General features: G+C 40.4%; 1 protein-coding gene across 1 annotated transcript; it reads left to right on the top strand.

Moving 5' to 3' along the window:
- Nucleotides 1–3,490: 3,490 nt before the first annotated feature.
- On the top strand, nt 3,491–7,825 carry cUnh1orf52 (chromosome Un C1orf52 homolog; the record flags this gene model as incomplete). The annotated part of the gene is made up of 3 exons (XM_079220505.1): nt 3,491–3,790; nt 7,019–7,229; nt 7,597–7,825. The coding sequence occupies 3 exons, from the start codon at nt 3,491–3,493 to the stop codon at nt 7,740–7,742; spliced, it is 657 nt and encodes a 218-aa protein (XP_079076631.1). The 3' UTR covers nt 7,743–7,825.
- Nucleotides 7,826–16,601: the final 8,776 nt, after the last annotated feature.

Here is a 16,601-nt window from a genome sequence, read left to right as displayed (position 1 = left end):
ATTTGGCAGATGTAAAGCATACATGTGTATGTTTTTTGTGTTAGTCCATTTCTTTTTATTTATTTATTATTATTACTTTAACAGCTCAGGGATGTTGAGCAACCTGTCTGTGCACTTTCTGAAGATTTTTTGCACGGTCAGTTCAGTTTTTGAATAAAGGGTTGGAAATTAATGCTTTTTTATTCATTTATTTTTAATCCGATTCATCGATTAATCGGAAAAATAATCTACAGACAGATTTTTAAAATAATGGTTAGTTGCAGCCCTAGAACCCAGACACGAGGGTGTTTGATGTTCTGATGTTTGTGGGACGCCATGGTGGATGTTTCCATGGTGATAAGCCCCTCCTCCTCTCCGGTGCGGATGAAGCGTATGATCACAAGTAGACAGGTGAGTAAACTCACGGCAGGAAAGCGTGGTGTGAACGCAGTGTTAAAGACTGTGAATAGACGGAACTCCCCTACAAAATAGAAAATCCCCTTCAAAATAAAAGTACAGGACAAGTAATTTTTTTCTGACAATTTATTTCAGAAAACAGAGTTTGAGGATCACTGCTTTAATGAGCATATGATCAGTCACCATACTGGGTATGATTTATGAAGCTTGTGTTGTTTCTGTTTGGGGGAAAACCGGATTGCTCGGAGTAAAAACCCTACAAACCGGTGGAGAACGGAACCAAAATTTGTTTTCTCTCACCTTCTCCCTGTAAGATTGTGACACAATTGTAGTGATTGCGATGGAATGGTGAAATAAAAATGACGGACGCGATGTTCTTACTTTTTTCTCAACGTTTCCTTCTTCCTGTACAGTAGCTGTACAGGACCGGTTTCCCCACTAGCTCAGTGGTCTCGCTGAAGCTTACTGGTAGGACACCGATGATCACAGCTACTGGACTAGTGACGAGAGTGCTCTAGCTCGAGGTTAAGGAGCGAGAACTATCTTCACTAGTATTAGAGTAACTTTGATCATCAATGTCCAACCAGTAAGCTTCAGCGAGAGCACTGAGGTAGTGGGGAAACCGGCCCTGTACAGCTACTGCACAGGGAGAAGGAAATGGTGAGGAAAAAGTCAGGGCATCACGTCCGTCATTTTTGTTTCACCATTCCATCGCAATCCCTAAAATTGTGTCACAATCTTACAGGGCGAAGGTAATGGAGAGAAAAAAGGGTGTTTGTTAGGAAGGAGGATGGGAATGGGAAGAGAAATACTGTTAGCTCTCTCTCTTCTATCCACTTGCCTCACTCGGCTCACTTGCCTCACTTGGCTCGCCTCTCCTTTCCCTCAACCTCCTTTCTTTTGCTAGTCTTTTTTGTTCCTTGTTGTCTCTCTTCAACTGGGCTTCACGCTCCTTCTTCTGGGTTTTCAGTAACTCAGCTGCTCTTTTAGCGCTCTCCTTCGCGGCATTGGCCACCCTCTTTGCTTCCTCCCTGGCTGCGTTCTCTGCAGCCTTCTTTATCTGTGCCTTCTGCTTATCGGTTTGTTGGGAGAGCTCCTCAAGCTTCAGGTTGACAACCTGAAGGTTTACATGTTCCTCTGTAAGCAGCTTTAACTCTTCCTCGAGTTCAGCTACTTTATTGTCCTTTAAGACCAGCGTAGTGTTCATCGCTTCCTCTGTCGCCTGGACTTTCATCTTGTAGTCCTTGAGTTGTTCTTGAAGTTCTTTGACTTGGTCATCTCTTGACGCAAGCTGGGCGGCCATTGTTTTGTGGGTTTCCATCAGTTGGATCTTGTTGTCCTTGATTTCTCCCTCGAGATCTTTGATTTGGGCATCCATTTTGTGGAGCTGACTATCCATGCTTTCTTTCAGAGTCTTCCTCTCAGTGGTTGCTTCCACCTTAAGAGTGCTCTGTTCTAGCACGGCTTGGTTCAGCTGCTTTTTAAGGGCTGCATTAATCTCGCTGAATTTTTGTCTTCGCTCGTCACGCGCCTTTTCAGCCTGGCGGGACTGTGAACTCCACTGACGTTTGGTGAAGTTGACCTCCTCCTGCTTGGCCTTCAGACTTTGCTCCAGAGATTTGTTCTCATCCTGAAGCTTCTTCTCGATGACTTTATTGGCCGCCTGGTCTTCCTTTCTCAGCACTCTCTCTTTCTTGAGAGCGTTCAATATTTTCCCCTTTTCCTCTTCATTTCTGAGATCATTGGCGCTGATCTGTTTCTTGAGGTCGGTCTTCTCTAAAACCAGCTCCACGACTTGTTTGACCAGGACCTGGTGTTGTGTGCTGGGAGTTTGCAGGATCTGCTCTTGTGTGCTGGGAGTTTGCAGGATCTGCTCGTGCTGCATTGGATTGCATTATTGTCCAGGTGTACATGATATAGTGAACTCTGAGTGTCTATTATAGCTCCACAATAAATTAGGGCTTCCTTAATAATCCAAAATGTCTCTTCACTGAGAATACTGGCTGGACGACAGTGCTTCGGGACCGTTTGCTTTTGGGTGTGCGAAATATAAGTTAAGTTGTATATTGTCTCTTTCAAGAGATACAAGAGACAGCAATATTAAGCAAAGAGACATAAATCATAAACCTCAATCCCAGGACACAGCATGACAATTACTTGTATGTTCAACAGATGGAGCTTTAGGGCCTCAGGCAATGTTTTTAAGTAAAATCCAGCTCCCAAGAGTTTAACTACAAATCAAATAATGTTGCTGCGTTAAGATGAAAAATGATGTTCAAAACGTAATTACTTTTATTTGCCATAGAGACACACACTATCTTGGAAGGGGACAGTGATAGACGAATGATCCCAATCAGCTCAAGACAACTGTGTTGGAGAGTGCAATAACGTAAACATAATGAAGGGGTATAATGTATAGTTAGGCATACAAATAATAGCATTTCTTCAGATAGATGTGAACATTAAATGGAACAGTGCAAAACATCAAAAAACAAACTGAACAAAAACACTTTTTAATGCAGGACTTTTATTAGTAACAAAGTGTTTCTACCCAGTGGTATTGCTACTTTTACTTCAGTTAAACCTCTGTGTATTTTGTCAAAAGTTGAACAGTTACATCTGGAGGCTATTTGGGCAACAGCTGAAGCATGACTGCAGCTCCAAGTCTCACTGCCAAGTTTTGTGAAAGCACTCTGTAATATATCTTGCTATTTCACATAGTTGATATAAAATGTGTGGCTATTTACAAATTAAATACTACACAATATATATATATGCAAATAAATTGAAGATAGAAAGTCGTTTATTCTGCAAAAAAAAGTCGATTGCATGTTGTCAAAATGACACAAAGTTCAAAGCCAACAGTACTTTGTTCTTTAGTTTTTACTCGGCTTGCTCCTTTAATGAAACAGCTTTACGACAGTCGCCACGACACTACTTACGAGCTTTACGACTCTCTTGGAGGCTGATTCAAAATGGAGTAAGGTTTACAGGCACTAATCCGAGCTCAACCGAATAGCTTTACAGTCGTATTATTAATTGTTTCTTACAGAAACAGGTTGTTGCTTGTTATAAAACTAAGAACCCCGGCAACATGACAGAAGAAAAGAAGTCCAGCTCTCTCGGTTTCTTTTCAAGCTACGACGATCTGAGCGACAGCAGCGATGCCAGCGACTCCGACGAGGAGGGAGAAAGTCGGAAGAAGAAACCGGGGACAGATGCTGCGGGAAGCGGAGCTCAGTCCTCCCAACAAGGGACCAAACGAGCCGCCGGCGGAGCCCCGTTACCCAAACCCGACGAGCTGTTCGGCTCCGTGTCCAAACCCGCCTTCCTCTACAACCCGCTGAACAAGGAGATAGACTGGGAGAGTCTCACGGTCAAAGCTCCCGAGGAGGTAAAGACACAAGTTAACTACACAGCGATGCACTACTTACGTTACACAGTTGACGTCACCTTTAGTGTGAATGTGTGAACATTACACCTCACTAGATTAACGGTAACTGATAGTTAGTAACAGGCAGGGAGGAGGGTATTTATACACATTCACGTGTACGTGGTACCGTTAAACGTGTCACGTTACAGGGGATTATAAGATGTCTTACATGGGATAGTCAGTGTAATTACACCATACGTGTGTACTCTGCCATCGAAAAAAGATTATAATTACCATTGCATGCCGAATAATGTCAGCAATGTGTCCCTGTTAGTCGTGTAATGTTAGTCTGAATCCATTTGTATGAGCAAAACACAGGTGTGTGTCTATATACACATATACATACCAAAACATCTAGTCAATTCTGATACTGTATGCTGCTATATAAAGGAGTGATGATGATGATGAAGTACATGTTTTCCTTAGATGTAGCTATGCAGTGTGCAGAGCAGACTAGGTGGCGTGCAGCAGGCGATTCGAGGATGTATTGTCGTTATGCAACACAGGGATGCACAACGAGTTGTCCAACAAAAGCAATGCATTACAACCGTAAAAGATTTAGTACTTTGACCCGTGAGCATCTCTGCTTCTTACTCTGTTTCATCTCGTGTTGGCAGGAGGAGAGACGGTTGTTGATTTTCTTAACTGGGTTGTTTTTAAGGGACCACCAATATATTCATATTTTAAGGAGATAATACCTTGTTTTATTTAGTTATATTATATGTAATCTGTGCAACAATTACAGTGAAGCAGTTATTGCCAATCAAATTGTTATGTCTCCCGCCAACAGTCCTCTGGCGTTATTCAAAAAACGGTGTGTCTATCTGCACCCGGGTGAAATTAGTGTCATGGGAGCTATTCAGTTAATATATAAAGGACATAAGTGGAACAAAGTCTAAATGTAATCTAACACACTGAATAGTGCAAGTGCAGCAGTAAAATATAGGAATATACTAGGGCTGCAACAACGAATCGATAAAATCGATAATCAAAAGTGTTGGCAAGAAATTTCATTATCGATTCGTTGTGTCGCGCGATTATTACGCCGGGCAATAAGTCGCGGAGAAGAAAAAAAAAGAGCGCAGCAGAGCAACTAGCCGGCCAGCGTTTCTGAGATTGGAGTGAGACACGAGAAAAGCTGAGGTTGTGATGTTCTCAAAAATAGAAGATCTTTGACGAATCGAGTCTTGGCCAATCAGCGTCTTCATGTTCCTCTAACTTGTTTTTAATGGAAGCTAGTCAGCTTGCTATCGCGTTAGCTAACGTGTTTGGGTTGTGTATTGTCGTTAAAGTTACGTTATGTTCCGTTACAGTTCAGTCTTGCTTGTAAAAATACGTAACGTGATGAAACATGCCGTCACCCCCCGGTCTGGTTCAGTTCACGCTGTCACGCTGTAACGTTAAACCGGCACACCGGCGGATCTGGCTGCAGGTTTTTTTTAAATTTTTTTACTCAAAGTAGAATGAAGCAAATCACGTCGTTGGGCTTAGCCAACAACGTGACGTCGTGGTCATAAGAGACCCAGAATGAACGAGTTTAAGGAAGAGGACTCTATATGGAGCAGTACAGCTTCCCTCTGTCCCAGTATTTCATACATATTGATAAAGCAGGGTATGCTAAATGCAGCCTCTGGAGGGATCAATTACAGTAAAAAGGGCTCACATTTGGCAGATGTCAAGCATACATGTGTATGTTTTTAGTGTTAGTCCATTTTATTGTTTTAATTAACAGCTCAGGGATGTTCAAGGAGCAACCTGTTTGTGCACTTTCTGAAGATGTTTTGCACTGTCACTTCTGTTTTTGAATAAAGGGTTGGAAATGAACGCTTTTTTGATAAAAACATTTTTTTATCCGATTCATCGATTAATCGAAAAAATAATCAATCGATTATTAAATTAATCGTTAGTTGCAGCCCTAGAATATACATTATAAAAGGAAGTACAACGCTGTGGTAGACGAGTATAATAAGTCAGATGTATAAACTGTGTCTACAGATCGTGCAGTAATGTAGTAAAACGTAATGATGTATTAGTAATAGTAAAATGATAATTAAACAATTCTACTAAATTGATTTCATTTTGCACACCTATTTGATTACTATTTTTTTTCTTAAATAAATACTTTAATAGAAAATAATTGCATTGTCTTTAAATAGCTTCCATGTAAGGGGACCCATGATTCCAAATCAACAACATGAATTATTACAAGACGGGGCAAATAAGACCCAGCTCTTCATGAATTTGAATTTAAGTGCATGTACATATGTATGAAATACTGGGACAGAGGGAAGCTGTACTGCTCCATATAGAGCGTCTTCTTCCTTAAACTCGTTCATTCTGGGTCTCTTATGACCACGACGTCACGTTGTTGGCTAAGCCCAACGACGTGATTTGCTTCATTCTACTTTGAGTAAAAAAAACAAAAACCTGCAGCCAGATCCACCGGTGTCCCGGTTGAACGTTAACGAGTGACAGCGTGAACTGAACCAGACCGGGGGGTGACGGCATGTTTCATCACGTTACGTTTTTTTACAAGCAAGACTGAACTATAACGGAACATAACGCAACTTTAACGACAATACACAACCCAGACACGTTAGCTAACGCGATAGCAAGCTGACTAGCTTCCATTAAAAACAAGTTAGAGGAACATGAAGACGCTGATTGGCCAAGACTCGATTCGTCAAAGATCTTATATTTTTGAGAACATCACAACCTCAGTTTTTCTCGTGTCTCACTCCAATCTCAGAAACGCTGGCCGGCCAGTTGCTCTGCTCCGCTCTTTTTTTTCTTCTCCGCGACTTATTGCCCGGCGTAATAATCGCGCGACACAACGAATCGATAATGAAATTTCTTGCCAACACTTTTGATAATCGATTTTTATCGATTTTATCGATTCGTTGTTGCAGCCCTAGTATATTCCTATATTTTACTGCTGCACTGCAAAAAGCATGGGTATTGTGTCATTAAAAGATACATTTATTAATGGTTGCTTTAACTTGAAGGATTGTCAGGTAAAACAGTTAAAATACATTTCCTGGAATCTGCAGTTTTATATTTACTGAATTTTTGACAGTAGAGCTGCAATTAACTAAAAACTTAAATTTGTGAATCGTCTGTTGATGAGGAGACTATCCTTTGGTACTTTGTCTTAGCCCGTTTACATCCTGTTTTTCTGTGCCGTTGAAGCCTGCCAGGGAGTTTAAGCCATGGAAGACAAATGCTGTACCCCCTCCTGAGAGCTACACTGCAGAGCCAGAGAAAAAGAAGGGACCTCCTCCAGGCATGGACATGGCAATAAAGTGGTCCAATGTGTATGAGGACAATGGGGAAGATGCACCACAGCCGTTCACTGGCACCGCCCGGTTCTTACCCACAGAGGAGGAACTCCCTGAATCAGGTTAGTCTTGAAATGCAACGATAAATTGTTTTACTCTCTTTTCAGTATGAATAAGCTGACACCAACATGACAGACGAAACCCAACATACTAAATAAGGTTTTTATCAGGATTCTGTGTATGTGTCCTTTATCAACTAAAGCCTGTCGTCAGTACCAAGAGATGCACAACTGAGCTTCAGCTGAATCACTCCACGTATCCTGATGGAAAATGGATGTTGGGAGGCACATCATTACCATACAAGCAAAAAAAAAAAAAAAGACTTGCCTATTGATATGTTTGAATGGCATTCAGTTGAGTAATTCAACGTTTTTTTCCCCCCGCACTCCAAATCCCCAAACCAACTACCACCACGCTTCTGATGATCAGATGAGGATTCAGACCTGTCTGCCAAGAAACGGCGAGTGGAGACCTTCCAGCAGAAGGAGAAGAGGAAGAGGGACCAGGGACAAGCGACCTCTGACAAGAATTTTGTAGAAGAGGAGAAAAGGATCCTCAGGCAAAATATCGATTGAGGCCCAACCTTCCTGCAACAATCTGTTTCTAATTTAAATATTTTATGTCGGCTGAAAACGCTCACAGATATAAGCACAGTGGTCAAGTAGGTGGTATGCTGCAAACATAAAATAGGCATTTTACCTACATGTTGACATCATTTGCAATATTATAGTATTTGTTTTGTCTTCAAAGGACTGTCGGCACACTTTTTAAAAGTATAGTTAATGGCAGTCCCACTGTTAATGTTTCAATTCAAGAACTCAGGTTCTGGTAAATCTTTACGGACTATTTTCCCAAGTCTAAGGAAAATTCAGGTGTTTTACGGTCTGGGTTGTATTTTCATAGTTTCGGTCGTCATCCCTCTTTTTACCCACCAGCTCTCTTCACAGGGATGACGGACATCACGAAACACAGCTTTACAACGTGCACTGGGTATTACCGAGACAGGTTTGGTCCCAGTTTGGCATCGCTTTACTTCCGAATATGTAGTCTAGACATCAAGATGAAGTTAAGACCAAAACTGCAACAAATGATTTAACTCTGAGAGAGGGTTTAGCCTGCTGGGACACATTGAACATACAGGAACATAAACGTGGTTAGTTGGCTTTGCCTCTTGTTTGCTTTATTTTAATGAGCTAAAATAACAGTGAAGTCCAGCTGTGGTGGATTACTTGGTCTGTGTTTGTCTGGTATTGTATAAAATATCTAATCATCACTGACATATGAAATATATGTGTGTTGTGTTAATACAGTGACTTTCCTATAAAAATGTGATTAAAATGGCTGTGAATCTGTTGAAATTACATTTTTTTTAATTTTATTTTTTACAACTGCTTGTTCTTTTTGCTTTTGAGCACTAGATGTCGCCCATAAGCCTCACTAGCAAACACTCCCTCTATGTTTGTAGGGACGTGTGCTTCACTCTGACTTTGTGAACATTGGGCACCCAAAGTACAACAAGGGTCCAGTGTACATGCTGTTCGTCAGGAGGAGTTCTGATCTTCACTTTGGAAGTTAGTCTCATCTCAGTTCTCTTGAGATACTCGATGCAGACAGACTGTGGATTCAGTCTCATGTACCTTGTATTGCAACGTTACATCTGTGTGGAATAAAACATCTTGCATGTTTAGTATCCAAATGTTTTTGGAACATTGTACTGTTTTATGGATTTTCTGTTTCTGTTCTACTGTTCATCATAAACCACTTGGTCAATACAGTATTTTACTGGAGAACGCTGTTCTGTCAGTCATTTGAATTTAGTGCAATTTCCAAAAGTGCTACAGAAATTGGGCACGGGACGGTTATGTTACGATTATCCTGGCTGCAAAATAGCTGCTATTCACAATACTTTCTTGATAATCTCCAAATTATGCTTAAAATGGAACCAAAACATACAGGCCTCATTTTATCTTACTTTTTTTTTTTTTAGAAACTAATATTTGTATTTCTCCAAAGGGAGGACCTACTTTACTACTTTTTTAGGGAGCATTCTTTTTTTTTTATCAAAAACTAATCTGAAACAAGGTAACCATACGGCCCCCCTCCATGAATACAAGATGCACTTTAAAAAGCTCACCAGACTTTCCAAGTCACTGGAAAAAAATATTCACGATCATCCCGATAATGATCAATGTGAGTCTTCATAGCAATGCGTAATAAAATCTTATATCGTCCCATTTCTAACAGAAAATCCCCCCGTTACATTCAGTGGAAAGCAAAGTTCTAAAAACGGCCTAAATACTTTTAGTTAGAAGAAGTAGACTATACGATGCTACAAATTCTTTGAATTTCTGTGACCATTGGAGCAAGTATAATGGTTTCCCAAGCATTGAAAAAAAGAAAAGTTTCCACTTTGCAACAGTTTAGTCATCAGGGGAATTCCTGGCCTATCTGCCATTGTGGGTTGACATGAAGTAGTGCAAAAAATATGCTTCTGATAAGATTCCAGCCTCCAGGTATGTGCCTGGTCTGAAGCGCGTACCTGGTCCTTCACAACAGCAGCAGCAGACTGATGTTATCGGCCATATTTACGCACAAATAACTCTCCGTACTGACTGTATGAGTAATGACTAGCGAGGTCACAGCCATCAGTGTTTACGAATCTTTTGTCAGTGGCTGGAAAGTTCCCAGATAATAGATGTTTTGCGATTCCCTATCCATAGAATCGTGGAAAACGTAAATTCCAGCTGGTGTTTTCGTGCTTTTGAATTTGTTCTCTGATATGATATGATATCTACAGTATTCACTGTATTCCTTTTGTATAATAGAGATCATGTTACCAGAGGGAAAGCATTTTTTTCGTCCCACTGGATGTCACAGATGACCTTATCTTCATTTGATAAAAGAGAACACCTCGGTCTTATGTTACCCTCCATACTATCAGAGCATCAGTCACTGAAGTCCCTAAAAGACTGAGACATTTCACCTCAACAAGTTTAAATAAAATGTCAAGGTTTACATTCTGTGTTCACCTGGATGCTTTTAACTATTGTGACTTATTAACTAAATTGCCAGAGGAGGAGTGTTCTCTGGTCCAGCCAGGGCGATGAAAAGTGTCAGTCACACTAACCGTTTATCACTGTGACACCTTTACTGGCGGGTCAAGACCTCGTGATGGCCATTGAGCATTCAGGGACCTTCACTGAGCTGGCTGCCTACAGCTGCTGCTATCTGACTTATGACATTTTCACACAGTGAGCACAATGTCGCGGCTTGTATGGAAATGGAGTTGTGGCTGTTGTAGGCCGATGCAAGAAGAATGCTTTTCTCCTCTGTTTTTCTTTGATAGTAGACTAGGAGTCTGCAGCCCAGCAAGCACCGTCTGTGAGGCTGTACTCAAAGTCACAGTGCTGCTAACATGCCCACAGGGCTAACATGCTAGCATGTCCGTCTTCTGAGATGAGTGTGTTAACATGTATTTTCTAATTAGCACTTAAAAAAGCACAGTTTTGCAGATATTTTGTCATAACCAACACATTCAGTCAGTAGAATCTATCCTCCAGCGGACTTTAAATATCTGGTTCTCAACATATTTCATTCAAAACTAACAATGACAATTTCTCATGGTGTCACCAAAAAACAGTATTTTATCATCTGGGAACCACGAAGGTCTGCATAAAATGTCATGGCAATCCATTCGATGGTGGTGGAAATATTTCAATCTGAATCAAAGTGGTCAAACCAACTGACAGATGGACATTTCATTCCATAAAGATATGGTGCCAGCGCGGTGTTTCCCAAACTGCAAGCGTATTTGTGCCCGAATGAACGTCCCTGACCATTTTTACTGCCATTTTGGCATCACCTCACATTAGCTTGATTAGGTAAACCAGCCATTTTAAAGAGATGTACGTTTGATTAATCAAAAACTCCGGCATATGCATGTGCTATTGAAAACATATAAACGTGTTAGACACTTTATAAATGACACAAAATAAATGCATTTAGCTGGAGTTTATTATCAGTTTATTATCAGAACAGTACAACCGTTCAGGATCCCTGATGTGGCTCAAATATGTACTGCAGATAACAGTGTTGAATAAAAGACTATGGGAGAAATCTTGCTAATTTATTTGGCGACCCTAATAAAATCTTCTGCGGGTCTCGACCCAGTCTTTGCCAATGACCGTGTGGCTAAACTCTTGCAAACACTACACCAGTTTAGGACGCTGGTTCCATGTCAACACACTCACTGACTTGTTGACTTCGCTAAAACCTTCACTCATCCTTGGATGTTTTCTAGAGGCAAACAGTGGCTTTTCACACCAGCAGTCATGCCAGTCGTGTGAAACAGATGTTCAGCAGGAGAGAAAACCTCCGTGGAGCCGGAGACAAACAGAACCCTCTAACCTGTCATTTGAGTTTTCACTTGAGAGAATATCAAGAGGGTAATGTATGGTAGGGTGAAATTACGTCTTTTGAAAGATTACAATGATTGCTTGGCTCAGAGAAGAACCACAGATTCTTTCCTCTTTTTCACCATGGAGTAACATTTTCCAAACAATGGCGAGGCAGTAATATAATCTTGTAATTTACAGGAAGATTGTGGTACTGGCCACTGATCGCAGTTAAATATTTCCAATCCCCCTTGACGTACTGGTTCCATGCCTTTAATAACACTGAAGAACATCTGTAGGATTTCATCTGAACTTCATCGGCTGCAAACAACATTTCAGAATTTATGGGATAACAAATTACAAAGAAATGTATCACAAATGTAGGATTGAAGAAACAATCTGAGGAAAATAGCTCAATTGGTTTGTGCTGTAAATACTTTGTTATACTAAATTACTATTTTTTTCTATTGTAAATTGACCTAAACAGTCTAAATTTAACTTATTAGACAAAAATACTTTCCCATGTGTTTTATTCTTTTTAGGCGAATGATGCCTGTCTGCACCAGTGACAACTTTTAGGAGGAGTTATAAAATCACAATACAAAGCTACCACAAATATGTCAGTAAGAAGTTATTTTATATGTGGGAATCTTAAGGTTTAGCACTTTGAAAAAATAGCATGTAATAAGGTAAATGTTAAATCTGTTGAACTCTCTTTTTTGAAGATATTGAGTGCTATCTGGAATCAAAGTTAACGCGTGCAAGATAAGAAATAGCAACACAGTGATTTAGTTTTCACAAGGACAGAAAGAAGATGAAGACAGACTTGCTAAGCGCAACATTTTCGGCCTGGTGACATGATGACTGCACTCAGAGAAAGGAACGTCTTTTGGCAGCTTGGAGATGATAGAGAACAGTAGCAAGAGACAAGCAGTCTGACCTCTCTCATGATAACCATGTCAGAGGTTGTCTGTTGATAAGGGCATGGAACAGTCGACTAGACAGGCTCTGTGTGTGTGTGCGTGCGTGCGTGTTTGTGTGTGTGTGTGTGTGTGTGTGTGTGTGTGTGTGTGTGTGTGTGTGTGTGTGTGTGTGTGTGTGTCTCAGTCAGCGGCGGTCCTCTAACCTGGCTGCTGGTCGGTAATGGAGGAGATACTATCTGTGAATAATGTGATCTCCACCCTTGTGCTGGCGTTTACCCAATCAGGCTTAAGTGGGTACAGCGAGTTCTTTAAGTTTGCTCACATAGATTTTCAGTATTTCCTTTTGTCAGTGGGGATGTGTTTTTAAGTAACACGACAACTTATGTTTGAATGTATTCCTGACCAATCAATTCAAAATTGCCCAAGCTGAAACTATTAGTCAATTGAGTCTTAATAAACTATGAATCGTTATAAGTTATTTTTCAAGCATGAATGTCAAGCATTTTGCTTGCAGCTTCTACAATGTGGGGTTTTCCAGATTTTAATTTTTTTAAATTTTACAGTAAAATGTATATCTTTGTGCTTATGACATAACAATGTTATTTAAATATGTCACATTGTGTTCCCAGAAATTGCAATGGGCCTTTGTTTTCTTACAGTTTCTGATCATATTTAAAACATGTAATTGATTAATCAAGAAAATAAACATAGTGATGTAAAGAATGATGTGAATGAATAAATATATCTTTATGCTTGTTTTCCATGTGTGATTGGGTATTGGGAATCTGCTATTTTATTCTATCTATTTTGCAGTCTTTGTGTTCTACTCAAAGCAATGCAAATAAGGTTACAAAAAAGGTTAATGCAGCTCAATTCCATTATCTTTATCTAAAATCACTATCCTTCTTGGTATCATTGATCCTAAAAATGTTTGATTAATGAGGGCTTTGCTTTAATTTTTTCTAGTTGCAGCTTCTGTTAAAAGAAGTTTAGGTTGTAGAGTCTTACTGGCAACCAAATATCCCCCCATGAGTCCCTGTGTGTGCTTCAGAGGAACACTGACAGCTAAGAGGGCCTTATTTGGTTTTTATTTGTGATATGCATCTTAATTTAACACTCACAGATGTTCCAGTCAGCAAGAGCAAACAGTATATTTAGGTTATTATGGCAGCTATCTCAGTCAGGTTTATGTCTATAATGAGATAAGAGCCTATCTGTGTTCAGGACAAGACAATATGATGTTTGCTCGCACCAACTCAAACACTGATATTGGCCTTTTATTAGTTTGAATATGAACTTGTACAGGTTATAATGTTTGTCCCTACCATGATCGCACTGATGCAGCAAAACACTGTAAGGCATTTTAGTTGTTTTCAAATGAATGATTTCATTACACTATTGGTTACGCTCATAGATTCAACATGGTCTGTGACATTAAAGAATTTTAAAACTGACTCATTGTTTTATAGAAATAAGTCAAATTTAAAGATTTGTATTCTGCATTAAATGGAACGTAAAGCTGCAGGCGCTTGACAACGCTACTCTACAGGGACCATCCAGCCTGATTTATACCCTGAGAAAGGCTTGTGTCCAAGGACATAAATTTAGTTGCGGTGTGCATTGAGAAAATGGGAAGGCCCATAAACCAGCCGGGACAGAGAGAGAGAGCGAGAGAGAGACACAGAGAGAAGGAACAATGGGCAGCCATCAGGGGAGAACCCCAACAGCTGCGAAGCCCAGCATCCCAACACACACTCACATGTACCCACATATACATTTATATCCCCCCCCCCCCTTCACACACACACACACACACACACACACAGCTTTCCTCTTCATACACTCGTCGGCCCGGCCATCTGAAAGGGGGCCGGCTAAGCAGATGTTCTGCCACTGCCTTCACAAAGGGTACAAGTTACTGGTGGAGGAAAAGAAAGAAAAGGGAAACAAACTTCTTAAGTTTCTACTGCAGTGTTGAGTCAGCATGCCGAGTCTCTTGACAAGTGCCTTTTGTGTTTTAGTTAACTTATTACGTGTCTATTTTATGTCATACATGCCAATGTTGTTCATTAGTGGCTGACACATACAAGATGTGTATCCAAGAAGTATTGTAAGTAAGCCATATCACTTTCAGATAAATGACAGCAGAATGACACTAACCGGTGGTGAACAAAGTATCAGATCCTTTACGCAAGTAGCAATACCACAGCCAAAATACTACAAGCCCTGAAATGAATATACACATGTACTATGCTTTCTACAATGCTACAGCACCACGGCTATTGGTTCTGACCAAATAACAAATATGTAGTAAATAGAAAGTTAAATAATCAGCATCTATTTTGATAAGTTATACTGCAGCAAGGTAATGTCTTCCCCACTCAGACCTGGTTCTGGTTCTTACTTGCCTGAGTCCCCGTTTGAGTCTGAGATGAAGATGGATTTTATACGGAATCTGAACTGGTGGCATGATGACAAGCATTAGGAATAACTATGTAGAAGTAGAAATACCTTCTTGCTGGTGGTTTTGTTTCTAGGTCACGTGAGGCATCAGTATTACATTGAGACTGTTTCATAACTAGTTAAAAGTTCCTGACAGTAACTTTAAATAAAGCACCTCAAAATGTTACCCATTTGCAGCATTTGGATAAATATGTTCAGTGACCTCTTACAACCCAGTTTTCTATTGCCACACATGCAACAATCCACCACTGCATGTACATGTACACTGCTGTATCACCGCGGGCACTAAGACATATCACGAGACAAAGTCATGTTTTTTAGGAATGCAAAACATTTGCAGCACGAAAATTGCACTAATAGACGTTATTTGTCAAAAAGATATGCCCGCCCGTGAATGTGTTGAATAATTGCAACACTTCTGCTTGTGTCCTCCCTGATGCATATGCCTCTCCCCCATACGCTCCCATTTTCTCTCTGTGACACACAAACATACCATGCAGCCAACAGGTTTTGACCTGTAAATAAATGCTCAGACAGGGTCTACTCAGATGGGGAGGCAGATCGAGGCGTCAGGGCCTACACGGCTCCTGCAGAGCAACAACAGATGCTTATCACGTTTTACTGAGGGTAGTAGTGGCGGTGGGGTAGAAGGAGGGTGAATGTAGGGCATGATGCCAGGAGGGTTAGAATGGAGTCAGATTCAGTGGGAGAGAGGGGGGATGTGTGTGTAGCAGGGTTGTGCGGTCAGGGAGGCAGGGTAAAAAACTAGTAATGATAAAATAAAGATAAATATTCATATGTATCTACTGATCTGTGCCATAAATGTAATTGCTCTATGATTTCAATCATTTCAATCATTTTTTATATGCCTTTTGTTTTTTTTATATGCCTTTTGTACACTCACCACTGTAATATTTGTACTATGAATTGTGGATCTGCGAAGGAAAATTAAAAGCACATGGAGGGTGCAGAGGAAATGTGCTCTTTCTCTAAATTGGTGGAATCAAATATGTACCTTACCTTTGTGTGTGTAAAGAATGCTGATATGAAATATGAAAAACAAGCATTAGTCAATGTGCAAGCTGCCAATTAAATAGTGATTTGAGCTACTTTATTGGGTTCATATATTTGTAAATGTCCCTCTGAAAGATTGCACAATGACTAATGTGCAATCATTAGTCAATGTGCTAATCAGCCCATTGACTAGTGGGCTGATTATCCCATTAGTCAGTGGTGAGGCTGGTGAGGCTTAGTAATCAAGCCTCACTGCACGTCACTGACGCTCACGTTCAGTGGGGCCGAGCACACGATGCAGCTGTCCACTGCTTTCAGGTACTGACACCGAGTCAAGTTCAAAAAGACTTTTACAAAACATGGAGGCCCTTCTTCTAAACACTCGAATGATCGCAATGTTCAAAGATGGATAGTTGAGATCAGATGCAACATTCATAAAGGACTTAATTATCCTCCCCATCTTGGTGAAAGCCAAAATAAAACGGGTAACTGACGTGTGGAAGTCAGGAACATGAAGGTGTCTTTGTTCCATATGAGGCTGGATTAGTGGTGAACACATTTTCTGTCAGTTATAAAGTGTACTTATTGAAATCAACAGCATCTCTCTCCTTGTTCTTATGATTCATATTCTTATTAATAA

This window comes from Taurulus bubalis (genome assembly GCF_910589615.1).
Source record: "Taurulus bubalis genome assembly, chromosome: 7".
NCBI lineage: Eukaryota > Metazoa > Chordata > Actinopteri > Perciformes > Cottidae > Taurulus > Taurulus bubalis.
Note: the sequence above shows the minus strand (reverse complement) of the source record. Positions and strands in the feature narration are given on the sequence as shown.